The sequence below is a fragment of the Scaptodrosophila lebanonensis genome, unplaced genomic scaffold, assembly GCF_003285725.1.
Source record: "Scaptodrosophila lebanonensis strain 11010-0011.00,11010-0021.00 unplaced genomic scaffold, SlebRS2 tig00001410-arrow-pilon, whole genome shotgun sequence".
In the NCBI taxonomy this organism is placed as follows: Eukaryota; Metazoa; Arthropoda; class Insecta; order Diptera; family Drosophilidae; genus Scaptodrosophila; species Scaptodrosophila lebanonensis.
In genome coordinates, this window is record NW_022060738.1 from 1,304,526 (window position 1) to 1,327,196 (window position 22,671).

At 39.0% G+C, this 22,671-nt stretch overlaps 1 protein-coding gene across 4 annotated transcripts in view; it reads left to right on the forward strand.

Moving 5' to 3' along the window:
• LOC115630798 (calcineurin-binding protein cabin-1-like) overlaps positions 1-22,671 on the forward strand; it is a 285,450-nt gene that overhangs the window by 120,948 nt on the left and 141,831 nt on the right. For 2 of the 4 annotated variants that reach the window (XM_030527455.1, XM_030527459.1), the window contains exons 7-8: positions 6,569-6,685; positions 20,245-20,532. In XM_030527455.1, the coding sequence (XP_030383315.1) occupies positions 6,569-6,685; positions 20,245-20,532 (405 nt within the window). The remainder of the gene's footprint in view (positions 1-6,568; positions 6,686-20,244; positions 20,533-22,671) is intronic. The other 2 variants (XM_030527457.1, XM_030527456.1) reach the window with 2 other exon arrangements.

The following is a 22,671-nucleotide window of genomic DNA, read 5'->3' on the forward strand; positions in this document are numbered from 1 at the left end:
GTTACGTAGATTATATTACCCAAATTTGAAATCGATCGGACAAAATTTATAACACAAACTTTTCATTTGAAAAAATGAATAAATATTAAAACCCCAATAATTAAAGCTCCAACACAAAATTCGAAAAACCGAGTATGCAGTTTTGTTTGTATTCTTTTATAGATTATAAAAATTAAATTTAAAGTTGATCGATTCAGAAACAAACAAACAAACAAACTTTGGAGCTACTTTTCCCCCCTTTGGCGTTCGAATTTTCCAAAACCGCTTCTTAGTGCTCACCTACACCACTGAAGACAACATGTGTCCAATTTTCAGCATCCTAGCTCTAACCGTTTGGGCTGTGCGTTGATTGCACATAGCTTTTCGTTTACCGAATTTTCCACCGGAAAATCATTATTATTCAGGCCGCAGGAAAAATATTGAAAATCCAAGTATACAGTTTTTTTTGTATTCTTTGTGAGAGTATACAAACTAAGTTTGAAGTTAATCGGATAAAAATTGTGTATTTTTCATACAAACGTTGGAGCTCGTTTTCCCCCCTTTGGAGCTCGAATTTAATTAAATACTAACGTACGCTTTTCTGTTCTGATTATATATATTAAAATTAAATGCGATTTATCGAAAACATCGATATTTTTCATTGATATATCGCAATACATCGACGAAATATGGTGATGCATCAAATTGCATCAAAAAAACATCGATTTTTTTCTACAGACAATCGATAGTCGGCGATTAACTATTTTGCTAGTTTGATCACATATGTATGTATGTGTGTATGTATATGTATATGTATACATACACATACATATGTACATGAATTGCATAATTTCTCTGCCTCTCTCTCATAGTTTATAGTAGTTAAATTATTTTTCTACTATACATATGTATGTGTTTATGTATGTGCATATGTATGCATACTATGTACGTATGAATCCGTTGCATTATTAAATATGTTTGTACAAACACACATACATGTGTATGCTAGAAATGTCGCCATTTTATTTTTGATGCCATATGTGTTTGTTTACATATGCTTATATGCATATATTTACAAATATATATGGTACATACAAATTTATATCCATACCTAACAGCAGGTAGCGAGAACTATTGCGACAAAAAACAAAGTAAGCGGCAAGCGACCAAAGCTAACTGTAAACTTTCAGCGAAAAATAAGAGCGAGCCATACATCTGCCCGCAATGCGAAGCAAAATATGCGTATGTAGGTCCGTTTTCGGCTTCTGCTTTACTATCGCTTACCCAGTCGTTGCCTAGCGACGGTAACTGTAAACTTTTGGCATTTTGCCTCTGCAATAAACAGGCGTAAATTATCAAAACGAAAGAATCCAATAACTTGAATTTGTTGTTGTTTTTAGTTTAAAAACTTTGATTTAAAACCATAGAACATTATTTATTACAATCAAATAACAGGGCTCGATTGTCCAATGTTTACATACATACATACGAATGTATATACATATACACACAGGCATACATAGATATGTTTGTACATATGCATGCATAGGGTTTGCTTTGTTTTGTTTCTCTTTACTTTTTCAACCGTATGTAGAGAACCGCATACATATACACGAACTGTTGCTTGTTGTGTGTGTGAGTGTGTGTATGTGATGTCCCCAACTATTGTATTTGATATTTGCGTTCTTTGTTATTTGTTGTTGCTGCATATGATGGCAAGTAAAAAACATATTTCTATATTTATACCCTGTACCCAAGGGGTACAAGGGTATATTAGTTTAGTTTTGTGCGAGTGCACATGGAACACACAGAAGGAGGCTTGGTAGACCCCACAAAGTATATATATTCTTGATCAGCATGACAAGCCGAATCGATATAGCCATGTCCGTCTGTCCGTCTGTCTGTCTGTCTGTATGAACGCAAGGATCTCCAAAAGTATAAGAGCTAGAATAACCAAACTTGGTATAGATTCTCCTGAGCCCGTGAAAGGATGAGTTTGTTCATTTTTTCTGATCCACCCCCCTACTTCCCCCCTATTAACAATTTTCTATAGCTCCCGTAATTCTTGGAATTTTGGTAGACACATCCACATTAGTAATTATATATCCGTATACCAAATTCATTATGATATGTTGATCAGAAAGAAAGTTATAGCCATATAACAATACCCAATGCACACATACATACATTTGTACAAGTACACAAGCACACATAGACACGATTCTGATGTAAATGAAAATGTATGTATGCTTGTATGGAATATTTTATATTTAATTTAGTTAATTAATTAAATTAATTAATTAATTAAATTAAATTTTTTTTTTGTGGGGTGGTACAGGGTATTTAAGAGTTGAGCCTGCTCGACTTTAGCATTCCTTTCTAGTTTATATTTAATTTAGTTAATTAATTAAATTAATTTAGTTAATTAATGTAGTTGGAGCTAGTTTTCCCCCCTTTGGAGCTCGAATTTTCCAAAATCCCTTCTTATTGCCAGCCTACACTATGAAAGGATACTTCAGTCCAAATTTCAGCTTCCTAGCTTTTACCGTTTGGGCTGTGCGTTGATCACCAATCAGTCAGTCAGTCAGGACAAAATGTTTTGTATTGTAGCGTAAATCGCCCTTTGGCCGAGCGGTGATCGGCGATTCCCTTCGCAAAACAATAGCGGGCAGGTGTGTAAAGCAGCAGGGACCGGCAGCGTGGCGGCTGGCGAAGTGGCTGCAGCAACAAATCTGTATAGCGGAGGCGCTCGTGGCGCTCGTCGACGCTTGTCAGAGAAGGGCCCACTTTCAAAGATTTAACAGCAGCGCCAAAGAAATAATTGCGCCGTTCAACTCAGCTTTCCTTTACTTCACTTTATTAGCCTTCAATGGCGATCAAAACAGGCAGATGGCCCAAATACTTAAGGATTTAATTTACACATATGGAGATGCTTGAAAGATCCGCATCAGCGGAGAACACAACCGTGTCGGTCCAGCGCACACCAGGAAGAGAGCAACTCCTTAAAGTTAGTTGCGGTTGAATCCTTGAAGTTGGCTGCGGCAACATGGATCTTGTAACAAACAGCTGTTGATATGTGGCGCATGGGGGCGTATCGATAAGTGCAAATCGATACTTGAGCGCCAAGCTCGCAGTTTGAACTATGTACTACCAATTTGCATTACATTACCCCCCGCTGAGACTCGAGACTTTTGGCCGAGTACATCTTGACCATCTTCTCCATAGGGTGCGAGTCGGTTGACGTGCACAGTTTTTGTAGATCGCTTGCCAGGCAGGCGCACCGTGTACACAAGGTCCGATATGCGACGCACGACCAGGCTAGGTCCAATCCAGTCCGACTGCAGCTTGGGGCAACGACCCACTTTGCGGGCGGGTGCATATAACCAGACTTTGTCGCCGGGCACGAACTCCCTGGGATTCGCTCTCATGTCGTATCGCATCTTGTTGTTGGCGGCAGCTGATTGCAGCTGCTGACGGGCCACAGTGTGAACCGTTTTGAGTTGGTCGCGCAAGTTCTCCACGAAGATAGGGTAGGGCGTTTCGTCATTACAAGGCAGGCCGTAAATCAACTCACAAGGGAGCCGCAGTTCACGGCCAAGCGCCAGCATAGCCGGGGAGAATCCGGTGGCTTCGTTGGTTGCTGAGCGGTATGCCCACATAGCGAGGGGCAAGAGTTCGTCCCAGTCACGCTGACTAGCAGAGACGAATTTGGCCAAGTAGTCCAAAAGGGTACGGTTGAATCGTTCCACCATACCGTCAGACTGGGGATGTAGAGGCGTGGTGCGTGTCTTTTCCACGTCCAGGAGGCGCAGGCAGCATTGGAAAAGTTCCGACTCGAAGTTGCGACCTTGATCTGAATGGAGAATAAATGGAGCGCCAAACCTGCAAAAGACTTCTTGGATTAGTGCGCGTGCAACTGTGTCAGCAGTTTGGTTTGGTAGTGCAATACACTAGGGCCATTTAGTGAAATAGTCCATCACCACTGCAATATAGCGATGGCCGCGTGGGGTGAGTGGCAGTGGCCTCAGCATGTCGATCGCCAGCCGTTCGAATGGGCTGCCGATAGCGCTGGGCTGTAATTGCCCGATGGTTTTGCGTGAAGGGCCCTTACGAGCGGCGCAAACGTCACACCGTGCAGACCAGAGTGCGACATCCGAGCTTTGGCCAATCCAGAAAAATCGAGCTTTCGCTTTGGCCATAGTTTTCTTTACACCAAAGTGTCCGCCGGTCGTAGAGTTGTGAATGCTGCGAATACTGTCATCAATGAGTGCCTCAGGAACCACGAGCACGGGAACACCACTAGTCGTCTTCAACGTAAGTGCACCCTGATCAAGCTGCAAGCGATCAAGAAGGTGCCAGAATGCTCTCAAGGTAGGGCACTTGCCCCACAAGGTTGATTTTGGTGGGCGTTCTGCACTGGATACCCACTGGCGGACGACGGCCAGTGTCTTGTCAGCTTCCTGTTGCTGCCCATAACTGGCTGCCATGATTTGGGTGAACAGCACGAAGTGTCCATCGCGTCGCTCAGCTCGCTCACAAGTACGACAATCCCCGCATGGCCGCCGTGATAGAGCGTCTGCATTACCGTGTTGGGTACCAGCACGGTGTTGAATGCGCATGTTGTACTGCTGCAGTCGCTCGATCCAACGGGCTATCTGTCCTTCTGGCTCTTTGAAGTTGCACAGCCAGATCAATGAAGCATGATCCGTGCGCAGTAAGAATTCGCGCCCATGCAAGTAGTGATGAAAGTGTTTGGTGGCTTTCACTACCGCTAGTAACTCTCGTCGTGTGACGCAGTAGTTGCGCTCGGCCGGCTGCAAGCTTTTTCTGTAGTACTCGATGACACGTTCAACGCCTTCTTGGATTTGGCTAAGAACTGCGCCCACGCCGCTGTCGGAGGCATCAGTATCCAGTATGAACTCGCCAGTTTCACTTGGAAACGCCAGTATGGGAGCCGATGTCAGCTTAGTTTTCAGCGACTCAAAGGCGCCAGTAGCTGCTTCGTCCCATAAAAAGTCACGCTTAGCCTCTGTCAACGCGTGTAGCGGTCGTGCAATGGTAGAATTTAATCAATACTGTCCACATTTTAAAAGTAATATAAACAAAACTTGGCACACGTATCAATATACAATTATTTATTTTACTTTACAATTTCTCCAAATCGGTTAATTCAAAGAAAAGTTATTAGCGAAACAATTTCAATCCAGTACTACAAGCAGTGACCCGTCATTAGGCCAGTGATGAGCCTGCACTCCTTTCTCTGGCGTTCCAGGAGGAATTGTATGTGTTTGTGGTCTCTACCCTTGCACATCGTGCGTGCTGTTCTGCAGTTGGTTGTGTTGTTCCACTGTCCTTCTGCCTCATTCCATGCCCTATGCTCCCTTTTGGTGGTATAGGTACTTTGTTTATATCTGTTTGGGCAACATTTACTCATTGCTTAGCAAGAGTGTCTGCCATCTCATTGCCCACAATGCCCCGGGGGCTGGGGACCCCGTAGATATGCACCTGCTTGCATTCCTCTCTGTTTTTCAGTCGCAGGACCACCTACGGCTAATACTTCCTCCTGGAAGTTGCACGGTGCCGCGCTGCTCATACGTGTGTATGAGTACATGCTCTGCACAGTTAATTGCTGCCCCGGTTACTGCCTCGATTTTTGAGCCGTCCGTGAATATCTTGGTTGCGCATGGGTTTCTTCCTTCCAATTCTCTGATCCTATAGATGTTGTTGTGTGCTTGAATCTTGCATGTAGAGCAGAGTAGCCTGTCCTACTATAGTGTTCCTCCATGTATCGTTTTCGTTATGGTCGTGGGGTCCCATTCCGCGTGAACTCTTCTGCAGCTCAGCTGGTTTTTAATGCCTCTTGTCTTGGCGTGGCTGGAAAGATTTCATCTTATCCGACAAACTTGTAACTTCCGAACGGGTCCAAGGCTCATCCAATCTTCTCCGGTATTTGGATGCTTTGGATCGCTGTTCCATCATCCATGCTGCTTCCGGTGTCGTCCGTACAGTCTGATAAGTGTATCTCAATTAAAGCGGTTGCTGCTATCCGTCCATGCGCCGTTTTCTTTCTTGTGCTGACTCCGTATGGTGGGCTGCTCTGCTTTTTTGGACCTTTTTTGCAGGACCACATGCTGGCCCTTGTTATCTGGTTTCGCATGCAGCACTTGGCAATGGGCAATTCATGATTTTGCCATTTCAGTAGTTTAAGGGTTTGTTCCGCTAGCAAGACACTTGGGTTGGTTCAAGAGCGAAAATATTGAGGTACATACAGCTAAATACGTCGAAAAATAGCAGTAATATAAAGATAGCGCGAAACCATCAACGGAAAAATAACAATTTTAAAATCATCAGACGGTGGGACGCTGTTTGCATTTACAGATCAGCCGTTACATATAGTTTTTCCAATCACAAGTTAATATTGTTATAGTAAATAACAATTAATTTCGGATCTTAAGTAAAGCGGTTAAAACTTGTTGGTTTAAAGGGAAAAGTACAAATTTTTTTAGATAAGCGTAATGTGTTTTTTTCTAACATTAATATTAAATGTAAATTACGCAATATAATATAAACACACAATTTCTCTTTTCAGCGATTTTTTCGGATTACCTGTCTGGGATTTTGCAGATACGCCCGATTTCCGTGATTTTTTCGGTATTCAATTATTATTTATGGAACTCCTGTATGATAAATCGACAAAAGCACACAGGTATATTATAATTTAGTAAAACTACATCTGACAGTCTGCCCGTTACGTTTGGATTCGCATTCGAATGTTCAACGACGTCGGACGTGTTCTTTTATCGCTCCGCCGTGTAACAAATTTAAAGTGCAGTTAACACCAATTTAATTCGCGAAAAGACGCTTAGGGTACGCATGAGCACCTGTGCTCGTGTTACCCATATAAATTATCTGTTAAAGGGTGGACTATTGCTTGAAATAAAGCAATGCTGTTGAGTAAGAGCGCAAGCTTGCTTACCAAAGAAAAAATGAGCAAAACTCGTGCACAGCAGCAACAACAACAAGACGACCGTCGACTTTCGGCTGTTCGTACCAACAACGCATACTTCACCATACGCTCACCAGAGGTAACGGCACCTGAAACAACTGCATCACTGCAAGTTGGAGAGAGCGTCTCTCTCGCGCACTATAATATGCTCAGTCAGCACATTGCAATGTGGGTCATGGAGTGCCCAGTGCCCCTCCCCAGACCCCTCCAGCCTTACCAACGAGCTTCTGAAACCAACAACGACCAGTACATTGCCTTCGCTTACAACTGTGTCTTCGACTGTAACAACGACAACAACAACAACGGCAGTCTCTCAGCGCCCGGTATTGTCAACTCAGTGCGACCAGCTCCCCCTCTCTAAACCGAAAAGTACAAAAAGCGCAAGCAGAACGCTAACACAGACCGGGCTCGATCGCTATGTCCAAATTAAAAGAAGGTTAAGCCCACAATCAACGAAAAAAACCAACGCACCTAAAATAACAAAAACATCGGAAAACACTGTGCCAAATGAAGCGCTGAAAAACAATAGATTCGCGATTCTCAGCGAAGCAGAAAAAAATAGCGTTGAAACACCAAAGGCCAAGCAACTAAAGCCGCCACCTATTTATGTGCGTCAAGCAAATTGTACAGATTTTGTTAAAAAACTCAGTAATAAAATTGGCGAAAACAAATTCTATGTTACGTCGATAAGAAGAGGTAACATCAATGAAATTAAAATACAAGTCAACGACGAAAAAAACTATGGATCAGTGGCCAAATACCTAAACGATGAAAAAATGAGTTACTACACGTACCAACTTAAAAGTAGCAAGGGACTACAAGTGGTCATCAAAGGAATAGAGCCAACCGTTCCAGTCGAAGAGATAAAAGATGCACCAAAAGTTAAGGGCTTTGAAGTCAAAATGGCCATGAACATAATAAACAAAAATAAAATTCCCCAACCAATGTTCAGAGTAGAATTGACACCTGACTCCATGCCTAAAGGTAAAAACGAAGTTCACCAAATTTATAAGCTGCAATATCTACTGCAACGTAGAATTACAGTTGAGGAACCGCATAAGCGAAATGGACCTGTCCAATGAACAAACTGCCAGGAATATGGGCATACAAAAACCTATTGTACCCTACGTGCAGTTTGCGTTGCCTGCGGGGATGTACACCCCTCTGAGTCCTACCCCGTAAATAAGGAGGACCCATCTGCGAAGAAATGTAGCAATTGTGGGGGAAACCATACTGCCAACTATAGAGGTTGCCCTGTGTATAAAGAGTTAAAAAGTCGCATAAGCCAACAAAAAAACGCAGCTCGAAACCCTGCCATTATAAAACTTGCCGTATATACCACCAACTACGATTCCATGAGTATCTTTTGCTCAGGCGTTAAATAACACTAACGAGTCGTGTGCCTCAGTTTCTAAACCGAAACTTCAACAAACCACTGCAGGAACAATGCACCATCAGGTACCGCAACAGAGGCCAGAAATGACTGCTCAGCAGCCCAATGCGGATCCATCCCAATTGCCTAGTGGAATTGAATCAATTCTGGCAACTCTCACCAATACAATGGTAGCAATACAACAAACGATGCAGGAAATTATGCGCAATCAAAATCCCCTCCTGGAATTACTTATCAAACAGAAATCTAATTAAATGGTCTCTCTAAAAATATGTTTCTAGAATGCAAATGGTATTTCACAGCACAAATCCGAGCTCTTGCAGTTCCTCGATCATCATGACATTGACGCCATGCTCATATCAGAGACTCACCTAACAAACAAAAATTATTTTCATCTCAATGGTTACAACTTCTATGCGACAAACCGAGGTACTGGCATTCTTATAAAGCATCAGCAGACACTATCCGCTGCCATCATTTGCTACAACTTATTTACAGGCCACAACAAATCAAATCGAAACTCAAAGCGGCTACTTAAGCATATCCGCAGTATACTGCGCACCGCGCTTTTCTATTTCTGAAGCAGAATTTGTAAAATTCATCGATCTGTTAGGTGACTGGCTTATAGCAGCTGGTGACTACAATGCAAAACACACCCATTGGGGATTCCGACTCATCACCCCGAAAGGAAGACAACTATATAACGCCATAATAACACCAAGAAACAAGCTTGATTTTATTTCTCCAGGCTGGCCTACATATTGGCCCACAGATCCAAAGAAGCAACCCGACTTGATAGATTTTGCTGTTACAAGAAGAGTGCCACAGGCTCAGATTCGTGTGGAGCACTTATCAGACCTATCATCGGATCACTCGCCAATCCTTCTGCACCTTTGTGACCATCCACAGTTATTGGAACGCCCACATTTTCTAACTTCTAGAAAAACAGATTGGCTTAAATACAGGAAGTACGTAAGATCCCATATTGATGACTGCCCTAGCATTTATTGTAAAAATGACATAGATACCTCAGTTGAAGCGTTAGTGTCTGTAATGTCACTGGCGGCAAAACATTAGACTCCAATAACTACAGCTAATAAACTTCACAAATGCAGCCGTGTCCCCAGGCACGTTGAAGAGCTGCTTCGCAATAAGAGAAAACTTCGGCGGGAGTGGCAAGCCCACAGATCACCTGAATCGAAGGAGCGGTTAAAAATAGCCAACCAGTAGTAGACTACGCAAAGCCCTAGAAGATGAATAACACCGAGCTCAAATGGATTATATGGAGCAACTCTTCCCAAACAGCAAACGATTCCCATTGTGGAAAGCTAAATCAGGCGTATGTCCACCAATCGAAAGTGAATCACCATTACTATACGTACACAAAGAGGAAAGTGGGCTCGCAGCAACGAAGAGATGGCAAATGTATTTGCCGCCCATTTAGAAAAAGTCTTCAAACCACATCCTGCAAGAAATAGCTTTGTGCTCCCACCAACCAATTATCTTGAAGCTACCACGCCTATCGTATTTCAAGTTGGAGAAGTTACAAGTGTCATTAAGGACCAAGTTTCAAAGCAAAAAAAGCGCCGGGCCACGATTTAATTTCCCCCAAAATGATCATCGAATTGCCGAGCTGTGCAGTATATCTTCTCACCATTATTTTCAACAGCATGATGAAATGGGGCTATTTTCCTCAACAATGGAAAAATTCGGTCATCAAAATGATCCATAAAGCTGGAAAGGACAAGTCTCAGCCATCATCATAAAGATCTATCAATCTCCTGCCGTGCCTATCGAAGATATTCGAATCGCATCAAGCAGCACCTACACACCAACAGTGCAATCCCAAATCACCAATTTGGTTTTCGCGAAAAACAAGAAACCGTTGAACAAGTCAACCGAATAACCTCTGAGATACGAAATGCATTTGAAAAACGAGAGTATTACTCCGCTGTTTTTCTGGATGTCGCCCAAGCCTTCCACCGCGTTTGGCTGGATGGCTTAATTCACAAAATCAAAATATTACTTCCACAGAACATCCACAAAATACTGGAGTCATACCTACAGCAAAGAAGTTTCGCAGTTAGATGCAAAGATTTCCTCTCCGAATACCATCCAATTAAAGATGGCGTACCCCAAGGGAGCGTGTTTGGACCAACACTGTATAATATATACACAGCAGATATACCGACAAACAGTCAAAAAACAATTTCGACATTTGCTGATGAAACTGCCATCCTAAGTCGGTCCAAGTGCCCAAAAAGAGCCACAGAACTTTTATCATCTCACCTCGTGGCCATAGAAGAATGGCTAGCAGACTTGCCCATGTAAACGAGCAAAAGTGCAAACATGTCACCTTTACCCTAAACAAACAGACCTGCCCTCCATTGTCGCTAAATAACATCAATATTCCACAAGAAACCGACGTATCATACCTTTGTTTCCATTTGGCGTGAGCACATCAAAGAGAAGAGAGATCAACTAAAACTAAAAGCTATTAATCTACATTGGCTGATAAACGTCCGTTCACGACTAAAACTGTTCTCAAACCAATTTGGACATATGGCTCTGAATCGAGAGAGCGCAATTGAGGATACTGACACCATCACTGGGGCACCCAGGTACATAAGAAGTGATAATATCCGCGAAGATTTATATGTGGGATCTGTAAAAGATGAAATCGCCAGGTGAAAGCAAAGTACCAACTTAAGCTTCGGAACCATCCGAACAGACTTGCACAGAATTTAACTTGTCAGGCTAGCCATACACGACTCCGGCGAAGGGACCTCCCCACCCAGCAATAACAGTTAAAAAAAAAATAATTGTAATTAATTAAATAACTGTATTAGATTAAGATTTTACTACTTATCGTAAGTCTCCTAGAGAGAAGATGCGATAAATAAAAAAAGATTAATACAAAAAAAAAAAAAAAAAAAAAAAAAAAAAAGTTTGCACAGAAGAACCTCCATATGTATTAGTATTAGGAGGAAAACTGGCTCCAAAGTTTGTATGAAAAATCCGGATTTTTTAACCAATCAACCTCATCAAACTTAAAAATGTAACTGGCACAAGAAGGCGTGGCAGACCCCACAAAGTATATATATATATATATATATATATATATATATAATATATATATATATATATATATATATATATATATATATATATATATATATATGATCAGCTGTAATAATGCCCGTGCCGCAGTGACCGTCTCAGGGCGTCGAAACAATCAGAGGACGGCAAAAAGAAGTATGTTTAAAAACGAATAGAAATGCTATCGGGTGTCCCGACTTTGAAATACTCTGGACATATGTGTAGAAAAATTATATAAATTTTAAAAATTACGAAAATTAAAAAAAAAACAAGTAAAAAAGCTAAAGTCGGGTGTCCCGACTTTGAAATACTCTGTACATATGTTTACAATAATTATAGAAAATAAAAAAAATTATGAAAAAAAAAATAAAAATTGGAACGATTTTACCTCTTATAGTCTCTGAGATCCAGGTGTTCATACGGACGGACAGACGGACAGACAGACAGACAGGGCTAGATCGACTCGTCTCGTCATGCTGATCAAGAATATATATACTTTGTGGGGTCTGCCACGCCTTCTTCTGCCTGTTACAATTTTCAGCTCCCGCAAACCTAATATACTTCTGTAAATTACATGTACAGAGTATAAAAATTACCACTTTTAGTATCCGAACTCACGTAAAGGGTGTATAATTAGACATTTACATAGGAATTGTGTCTATGCATGCCTATGCGTTTCTATTCGTGTCTGTATGAGCATGCAAGCAGTACAATGTTGAACCAAAGCAACAACAACAATAAGTGCTTGGCAGCGCTTGGCCAAATATGATATATTCTTGTATGGCTATAACTTCCTGATAAATCTGCCTATAATGAAACTTAGTATACGGACACATAATCACTAACAGTAGCCATTTGCCAAATTGTAATCTAAAATTCCAAGAATTACGGGAGTAATGGGAATTCAGGAATTGCGGTGGTGAGGGGTATTCACATAGTGCATCTTGGACTAAAATTTGAAGTCCGTAGGTCTTATAGCTTCCGAGATATAGACGATTATACGAACGGCGTTATGGAACAACCCCATTATAGGTGAAGTGGGGGGAAACGAAAAACATAAAACTAACTCGTACAGCGTACACACATAAGGCATCTTTGTGCAAAATTTGGTGTTTTTATCTCTTATACAGGGGTGCCTCAGAAATCTCTTCTCCCCAAAACCAATTCTTGGTGCCACAGATGGAAAGTATGGGAGGTTTCTAATATCGTAAATTTGATTAAAAACTTTAAAAAAGACACTTTTCCAACCCAAGAAATCATTGGATTATAAACCTTCCAAAGTAAACAGGACTTTTGAATCTAGCGCCCCTGGTGGCGCTATCTATATCTCGACTGGTGCGTTAGAATCTGCTATCTTTATCGATTGTCCAGTGAGAATTTCATGTTTTAAATTTGGTAAAACTTTAACCGAGTGCACGAGTGGTTTCAACGTTTTCAAAGTGGTCGTGAGGGCATAAATGACGATCAACATGTGGGCCAATCAAAATTTGTGATCACCGAAAATTCCATCGAAACTGTGCGTGAACTCATCAAAAATCAGCCGAAATCATCATTGAAATTGATGGAAATGGAATTGAACATCTCCGAAATATCGATTACGAAAGGTGTGTGCACGGTTTGTTCCGCACAAATTGACTGACGACCAAAAATTGCTCAGAATCGATCGACGCTTGTGACTGATTATTTGACCAAAATTCACATTTTAACCATTAACCACTCGTCGTATTCACCTGATATGGCACCGTGCGACTTCTACCTTTTCGGAAAAATGCATTTGCCCATGAAAGGAAAGCGTTATGCAGACGTAGAGGCCATTCAAAAGGCTTGCACCGGCATACTCGTTCGACATGCTTTTGGATCGTGCAAAAAGCTGTATTGAAAGAGAAGGAGACTATTTTGAATAAAATAAATTGATTTTGCCGAAAAAACCATTTGTTCTGTTTTTTTTAAAGTCCTGTTTACTTTGGAACACACCTTGTCTACATCTACATAAAATACATACATATGCATAAATATACAGATTGTGACATTGAGGGCTATTAGTTTCTAGAATTAAGCACTGTAAAATTTAACAATTATATACTCGTCCAAAATTCATCAGCACGCTGAACGCGTGGTCGAGTTATTCCTGAAAAGCGGGACTGAGCCATTTAATTTTGATATTAAAACGTCTGGCAACGTTGAAATGTACATATGTACAGTTTATTTTTTGATGCATGCGCTATCTATTGTCATATGCATGTACATACATATACATATGTACTAGAGAACTGCAATGAGTATGTTCGACCACCCTTGCTGAAAAGATCATTGCTTGGCTGCAAACGAGCTTGAACGAGTTGAGTACTCTCAGCATTTTTCTTATGATCGAACTTGCATGAGCAATCTTTCTATTTTTACGAACAAGCAAGGGTCTTGATTGGTTTGCTTTCAAACAGTTCAGGCTCGGTCACTTCGATTAAGATGACTGGGTCCTGATCAAAACAAACCAGACTTTGCAGAATGAGCGTTTGATCGAACGAGTATATGCTTAAAAAAAGCAAATTAATATAAATTAAAATAGCATAACTTTTTTTAATTTAAATAAAAAGAAAGGTATTCTTTTCGCTAATAGTTTTGTTGGCTTCTTTAATTTATATGCATTTACATACTTGTATACGAAGTTACTATTGAACTAAATACCGAAAAAGCAATAGAAAATGCAAGTGCACGTGCAACCGCCGATATCATTGGTCATTTCGGTCATGCGGGCATGATTTAAATACGAAGTTCGATCATTTCTTGCACGCAGACAAAAAATTTCGGTCACCGCCGCTCATTCTGAGTCTGCAGTTGTGAGTCGAACTGACTGGTTGGCGAGCGTTCGTTCACAACCGATCATAGCTTGCATTCATGCAAGAAGTTTCGGTCACAACCGCTCACTTCTGAGTTTTTGCAGTTGTGAGTCGAACTGACTGGTTGGTGAGGGTTCGTTTAAAATCAATCATTGCTTGCATTCATGCACGAAGTTTCGGTCACAACCACTCACTACTGAGTTTTTGCAATTTTGATTCGAACTGAGTGTGAGGGCTCGTTCGCAACCAGTCATTGCTTGTCACTATACCCAAATGAAATAATCATACCGAGTATGGGTAAATACTTGAGTATGACCGAAAATGTAGTACTCGTTGCAGTTCTCTGGTGCGCACTAAGAAGGGATTTGGGTATATTCGAGCTCCAAAGTAGGGAAAACGAGCTCCAAAGTTTGTTTGAAAAATCTTCAGTTTACCACCAATGAAATCAAATCTATAAAAGAATACAAAAAACAAGTAAAAAAGCTAAAGTAGGGTGTCCCGACTGTGAAATACTCTGTACATATGTTTAGAATAATTATAGAAATTAAATAAGTAAGGGAATTAAACAAAAAAAATTTGATCGATTTTACCTCCTTTGGTATTCGAACTCACGTAAAGGGTGTATAATTGCACATTTACATGCCAAGTTTCACTATGATAGACCGATTTAACGAGAAGTTGTAGCCATAAATATATTTGCTGCTGCAGCGCTGCACAAGCGCTGCCCGCGGCTGTTCTTGATGTTGCTGTTTGGTTGACTGCGAAAATGCTTACACAGACACGAATAGATGCGCATAGGCATACATACACTCACACAGACGCAATTGATATGTAAATGTGCAATTATAAACCCTTTACGTGAGTTCAAATACCGAGAGAGGTAAAATCGATCAAATTTTCTTTTTATTTTCTTAATTTTTTTATTTTCTATAATTATTGTAAACATATGTACAGAGTATTTCAACGTCGGGACACCCGACTTTAGCTTTTTTACTTGTTTCTCTTTTGTTCTTATCATTATCATTAAATTAGTACAAGTAGTAAGTGTTGCCTAATGAATGTAAATGTATAGTATAGGTTGTGCTTTTTGATTTTTTCATTAGTTATACTCATGATAGTGTGCTTCAATTCTAGTTCTAAAATGCGTTTCACTGCTGATTTTTTTTAATTTATGTGGTAGCTCGTTCCACAGACGAACAGCAAAGATGAAAAAGTGCTTTTCTGAACTGGATAACCTATATTTTTCGCAAACTATATCATTGGTCTTGATGAACTAAATGAGATTTTGTTATACAGATAATACGGTTCTTTACGATTAATGGTTCTATGCAAGAAAATTAGAGTCCTAAGTTTTATCGACGAGTTAAGGGTCAGGTTAAAAATTTGGTTAGCGTATGACGTTATAGATTCTCTTCGTTTAATGTTATAGACATATCGCGGAATGCTGTTGAAGGCGACTTTTAATTTATTCTGGCTTGCGGCATCGCAGTTTCCAAAAAATTCAACCCCATAAAATAATGAGGGTATCAGGTATGACTTTGCAATAAGGAGCTTGAGTTTGCCTGGGAGGAAATTCTGCGTCAAAGAGAGGTGCCTTAGTGCACTATAAGTTCTTCCTACTGCATTATTAACGTGATTATGCCAGGATAGAGTCTCATTGAGGGTTATCGCTGCCTTCTTTACGCAATCGATATGCTCATTGCTGAGTTTCAATTTCTCTAGATTGAGTGGGTAAATTTTCTTTTTATATAATACCAGGTATTTAAATTTTTTCGGGTTTAACTGTAGATCATTCATTATCGCCCATTCACTGATTTTTAACAGATCGTCATTACAGACACTAACACATTCTTTTATTCTATTTAACGGATGACTAACATATAGCTGGACATTATCTGCGTAAAAGTGAATCTCGCAATTTGACACGAAACATAGAAGGTCATAATAGAAAATAACAGAGGCCCTAACACTGATCACTGTGGGACACCACAATTTATTGACATAAAAGACGAAAAACTACACGAGGTGACAACTGCTTGATGGCGACCGGATAGGTACGATTGGACTAGACTTGTTGCGGGGTCAGAGAAGTTGAAGAGTCTTTTTAGTTTTGTGCAAATTATGGTATGGTTTACTGTGTCAAAAGCTTTAGAATAGCCAAGAAATGTAAGAAATGTTACCATACTGTTGTCGACTTGCTTGCGAATGTCCTCTGTAATTTTTAACAGTGATGTTATACATACAGCTTCTATTTTTTCTAAAGCCCGATTGTTTGTCAGTTAATATTGAGTTTTCTACCAAGAAGTTAGTAATTTGGTTGGCCATTAGCTGTTCAAATGCTTTTGAAAGATATGATAGAATGGTAATTGGCCGAAAATCATTGTCTCCCTTAGGTATAGGGATTATTTGTCCGAATTTCCATTTGTACGGAAAGTAAGTATGGAGTTAAAAATATATTTAATATGCTTTAAGATTTTAGGGAGTAAACATTTTAAAAATTTTGGGTGAATTTCATCAAGACCAGTGGCGTTTGACTTCACTTTGACGATGGAATCTAAAACAAAACATTGACGAACACACATAAAACTAAAACTAATATCACAATTTATCAGGGAAGTATGGTTCAGGTACGCGTTTTCGTGGACTTCAGGTACATCTAAGTCTACAAGTTTGCTATTAAGCGCATCTACGTTTACTTCAGATGTTAAAGAAGGTTTGCATTTCCCAATCCCTAACTTTTTTAGCTCAGTCCAAACCTGATTTGATGATAGGACTGAAGTGAATTTGGCAGAAAAATGGGCACGTTTGGCATTTGTGATCTTCAGCCCTACTATTCTTCTAAGTTTTTTATAATGTAAAAGGTAAGCCGCCGTCCTGTAGCGTTTCCACTTTTTGTAAGCATGATCTCGGTTTTTTATTGCACAACCGATATCCCTACTGAACCATTCGTTTTCGACTGGCTTGATAACTTTGTATCGCAGTGGCACAAAGGTATTAAAAAGATGCTGAATGTTTTTATTCAACAGTTCAAGCTGCTCGTCAACATTAGGTTTAGTAAATATTTCGTCAAGGTTTAAGTTATCACAGTATTCATACAGTAGCCTATGGTCAATTTTCCTAATGTCCCTAAAAGAGATTGCATGGTTACTTTGTTCTTTGTAGATGTCATACGTCAAGAAAATCATGTCGTGTTTAAGCTGGCGCTGAAAGCTGGTCAAATAGGATAGCTTTTTTTGGTGTCATTAACAAAAAATACGTCAAGGAGGGTATCACAAGTGTTGGAGAAGTGCGTCGGTAAAGTAGTGTTTATAAGTCCCATGCCAAGAGGTGATGTTCAGTTAACATATTGCTGTTAAAATCTCCAGCTAGGACAATATTGTTATGTTTTAGAGAAACCGAGTGAAAGGTGTTCATGAAATCGCTATAATCCGTTAACCTGTTTGGTCTATAAGCACATCCGATAAGGATGCTTTCAGTATTGCTGCGAGTTGTTATCTTCAAGAACAGATATTCAATATTGCTGCCCAACGGCTGTTTGCTAATCATCTGACATTTCAGACTGTTTTTTACATATATGTCCACATCCCCCGCATGCCCCTCACGATCAACGCTAAACATTATACCCATCACAACATATAGATTGATCACTAAGACTAGAAACCAACCACGTTTCAGACACACAAACTACATCAACATTGGAATTGACAAAAAAATGTCTAAACTCATCCATTTTTATAGCCTGCACCCAAAGGTTGAAAGGCTATACTAGTTTTGTGCGCATGTATGTAACACACAGATAGAGGCGTGGCGGACCCCACAAAAAAAAATGCACTGAAACACACACAAACTTATTGAAACAGGACGGCAGGCAGAAACAAAATAAAGAGGCACTAACAAAAAACACAGCAACAGATGACAAAAATATTAAATTGTAGATTTGATACTTAACTCTGCACAAGTTATGGTGTGATAACACAACACAGTGTAGAGCATATAAAAAAAAGATTTGTATGCAACAATTATAAATTTAAGTTCAAAAAGAACAACCAGAAGTAAATAAAAATGCAGAGCACAAACGCTTCTGATAGAACACAAGAGAAAGTTCTCTTTTCCTTTTGTGCCCGAAGAAAGCCAATATAAATCCATCAGTATCCAAGAAAAAATGTAAAAATGCGAGTATGCAGTTTTATTTGTATTCTTTTATTGATTTTAGAAACCAAGTTTTAAGTTTTCCCCCTTTGGAGCTGGAATTTTTAAAAATCCCATCTAAACTACGATAGGATATTTGAGCCCAAAGTTCAGCTTCATAGCTTTTGCCGTTTGGGCTGTGGGCTGTTGACGCGGTAAAGATATTTTCATCAAACAAATTTACTTGGAAAGAGAAATTTGTAAGCTTTAAATCATATCATTGCAAATTGTGCTATGGTATTTAGCTGCACAATATGAGCTGAAATTTTGTTGCCGGTGCAATATTTGCCTAATAAAACTGCCAAGTTTTCACATAAAAAAACATTTAATGATACATTTATTTTCAATATTGTTATATTTTATTTTTTCAATAATTAAAAAATAAAAACAAAATTTTTAAATTAAAAAAAAAAATAACAAATATTTTCAATTTAATATTTTATTATTAAATTTTGCATTATGCAGAGCAATGTTCATAAAAAATCACCTTTTTAGGTTTTCCGTCTGTTCGTCTGACCGTCTGTCTGTATGAGCGCAAGGATCTCAGTAAGTACAAGAGCTAGGATAACCAAAATAAAATTGGTATCAAGGTTCCTATAAGCCCTAGGCAGAACGAGTTTGTTTATTTTTTCTGATACACCCCCCCACTCCCCCGCAATTCGTATTTTTTCTTATAACTTCCGTAATTCTCGGAATTTAAAAATCAATATTCTAATTTAATTTAATTAATTATTTTAATTAATTCATTCATTCATTTTTTTTAATAATTTAATTTTTTTTTAATTTTTCCTTTTTGTGGAGAGTACAGGCTATTTTACTGTCGGGCTTGCTCGACTGTAGCGTTCTATCTTGTTTTAATTAATTAATTCATTCTTTTTTTTTAATAATTTAATTTAAAAAAAATTTTTTTTTTTTTAATTTTTTCTTTTTGTGGAGAGTACAGGCTATTTTACTGTCGGGTTTGCTCGACTGTAGCGTTCTATCTTGTTAAATATAATTCACTATCACAAATAATAACTTTATTTCAAAAACCTAAAAAGGTGATTTTTTATGAACATTGCTCTGCATAATACAAAATTTAATAATAAAATATTAAATTGAAAATTTTGGACATGGCTATATCGACTCGTCTTCTCATCCTGATCAAGAATATATATACTTTGTGGGGTCTGCCACGCCTCCTTCTGTGTGTTACATACATGCGCACAAAACTAGTATAGCCTTTCACCCTTTGGGTACAGGCTATAAAAATACTATTCACTGCTTATTGCGCACAACTGACTGCTTTTTAAGTCAAAACTAGATAATTGCGCTTCACCAAAACTATGGGTAATATATACCATTTATACCTAGGTTAACGACCCCCTTTTTGTCTGTAAAAAAATACCCTAAAAACAAATTTTAATGAAATTATGCATAAAATACACCCAGCAATACAAATCAAAACATCAATGATTAGTCATATAATTTAGCTAATATTATACCTGAAAGATGAAGTATTTGCATAATATTAAATTTTTCATGTTTCGATTTCTTTAAGAGTAAGATTTTCTTACTCTCTGGGAAATTTAATTTTAGATACGTGTATTCATAATCCCCAAAGCGTTCCTGAAATTTTTGATTGATTGATCGCAAGCTGTTTCGGCCTAAGGCCCCACAGTGCAGCATAACAATGTTTAAAAAGTTATAAATCTTAGAATGCGAATTATTATAATAAAACAAAAAAAAATATCTTTTTATTTCAGTATTTTGCCCAATATCTGGACGGAATTATTAAACAACCTCAAGTTTTTTTTTGGATGTGCAACGCAAAAGAACGTAGTAGGTTTGGAAATCTTGACTTACCGAGTGCTCAATATAGAATTTCTTAATTATACTGCTAATTTTGATAATAAAAAGAGTTTGGAACTAATTAATTTTGTTGTTGAGCTGTTAGGCACAAAAGATTCAAATTTTTGTATTCACTTGCCAAACTTGAGCTCATGTTGCATTACAATGGATCGATGGATATTTAGGCGCCTAGAAATTGAAAGGTAATTGTTTACTAATCTAATAATTACTTATTATTAATTGTATTTTAATAATATTAAAAATATGAAAGGGTTATAAATGTAAGGGTAAAAAATGTTTTGTCGGACAATTTCGTGCAAAGTTATCAATTCAAGGTATTGCTTATTTCTCTTCGAAAAGAGTGGAAAGCTAGAGATGAGTTGTACTTTTTTATAAGTTTACCCACTTTTTCCGCAAAGGGAAAAAAGTGTATATATACCATTTTAGTACGAATATATGAAACGCGCAGGTGGAGGCATGACAGTATCATGATCAGCATGATAAAACGAGTCGTTATAGCCATGTCAATTCATCTGTTCCTATAAACAGAAAGATCTTGGAAAGTATAACGCAAGTTAATTTCTAGAGTCTCGACTTCGAAATGGGGCAAGTTTAGGGGATATTTTTTTTGTTTAGGTTGAAAAAATTCCAAACGTGTAATAATTCATCGCACTACATTTTCCCAAACGTTTCCAAACTCACAGATCATCTCTAATAAAAAAGAAGTAGAGAAGCTGAAGTCCCGACTTTAAAATACTCTCTACATATATGTAGAATAATTATGCGTGCATTCCAACAATTATTATTAAAATATGACTAATTGCGGTGGAGAGGGGGGAGGGAGAGAAATTCAAAAAAAAAAAAAAAAACAATCTTGCACAGCGTACACACATACAAGGTGTATTCCAAAGTAAACAGTAAAAAAAACCGAACAAATGGTTTTTTCGGCAAAATCAATTTATTTTATTCAAAATAGTCTCCTTCTGCTTCAATACAGCTTTTTGCACGATCCAAAAGCATGTCGAACGAGTATTTTAGCTCGTTGGCCGGTATGGCCACCAGTATGCCGGTGCAAGCCTTTTGAATGGCATCTACGTCATGGGCAAATGCATTTTTCCGAAAAGGTAGAAGTCACGCGGTGCCATATCAGGTGAATACGACGAGTGGTTAATGGTTGAAATGTGATTTTTGGTCAAATAATCGGTCACCAGCGTCGATCGATTCTGAGCAATTTTTGGTCGTCAGTCAATTTGTGCGGAACAAACCGTGCACACACCTTTCGTAAGCCCAAATGCGATAAATCGATATTTTGGAGATGTTTAATTCCATTTCCATCAATTTCAATGATGATTTCGGCTGATTTTTGATGAGTTCACGCACAGTTTCGATGGAATTTTCGGTGATCACGAATTTTGATTGGCCCACATGTTGATCGTCATTTATGTCCTCACGACCACTTTGAAAACGTTGAAACCACTCGTGCACTCTGCTACGGGATAGGCAATCATCGCCATAAACTTGTTCCATCATTTGAAACGTTGAAAATTTAATGTTGGCTCCTTGTTCGAAGGTCATTTTCGCACCGATAACACAAACATACTGACACTTAAAACGCAATAACTTCACTTCCAATCGATGAAATGTCATGAAATTCTCACTGGACAATCAATAAAGATAGGAGATTCTAACGCACCAGTCGACGTATAGATAGCGCCGCCAGGGGCCGCTAGATTCAAAAAGTCCTGTTTACTTTGGAAAGCACCTAGTAAGGCATCTTTGTGCAAAATTTTGTGTCTCTAGCTGTTATAGTCTCTGAGATCCAGGTGTTCATACGGACGGACAGACGGACAGACAGACAGACAGGGCTAGATCGACTCGTCTCGCCATGCTGATCAAGAATATATATACTTTGTGGGGTCTGCTACGCCTCCTTCTGCCTGTTACATTTTTCAGCGCCCGCAAACCTAATATACTTCTGTACATTTCATGTACAGAGTATAAAAATAAGAAGAGCGAACTTGATGCTACAGTTTGTGGGCGTAGTATTGGAGAGAAATTGTTTCGCTAAGAACTTTTCTTAGAAATGACTAATATTAGAATATTACTTGCACTTGGAAATACCCCCAGTTGGTTATTATGTGTCCGTGTACCAAGTTTCACTATGATAGACCGATTTAACAAGAAGTTATAGCCATAAATATATTTGCTGCTGCTGCGCTGCCCGCGGCTGTTGTTGATGCTGGTGCTTTTGCTGACTTCACACATGTTTACACAGACACGAATAGATGCGCATAGCCATACATACACTCACACAGACGCAATTGCTATGTAAATGTGCAATT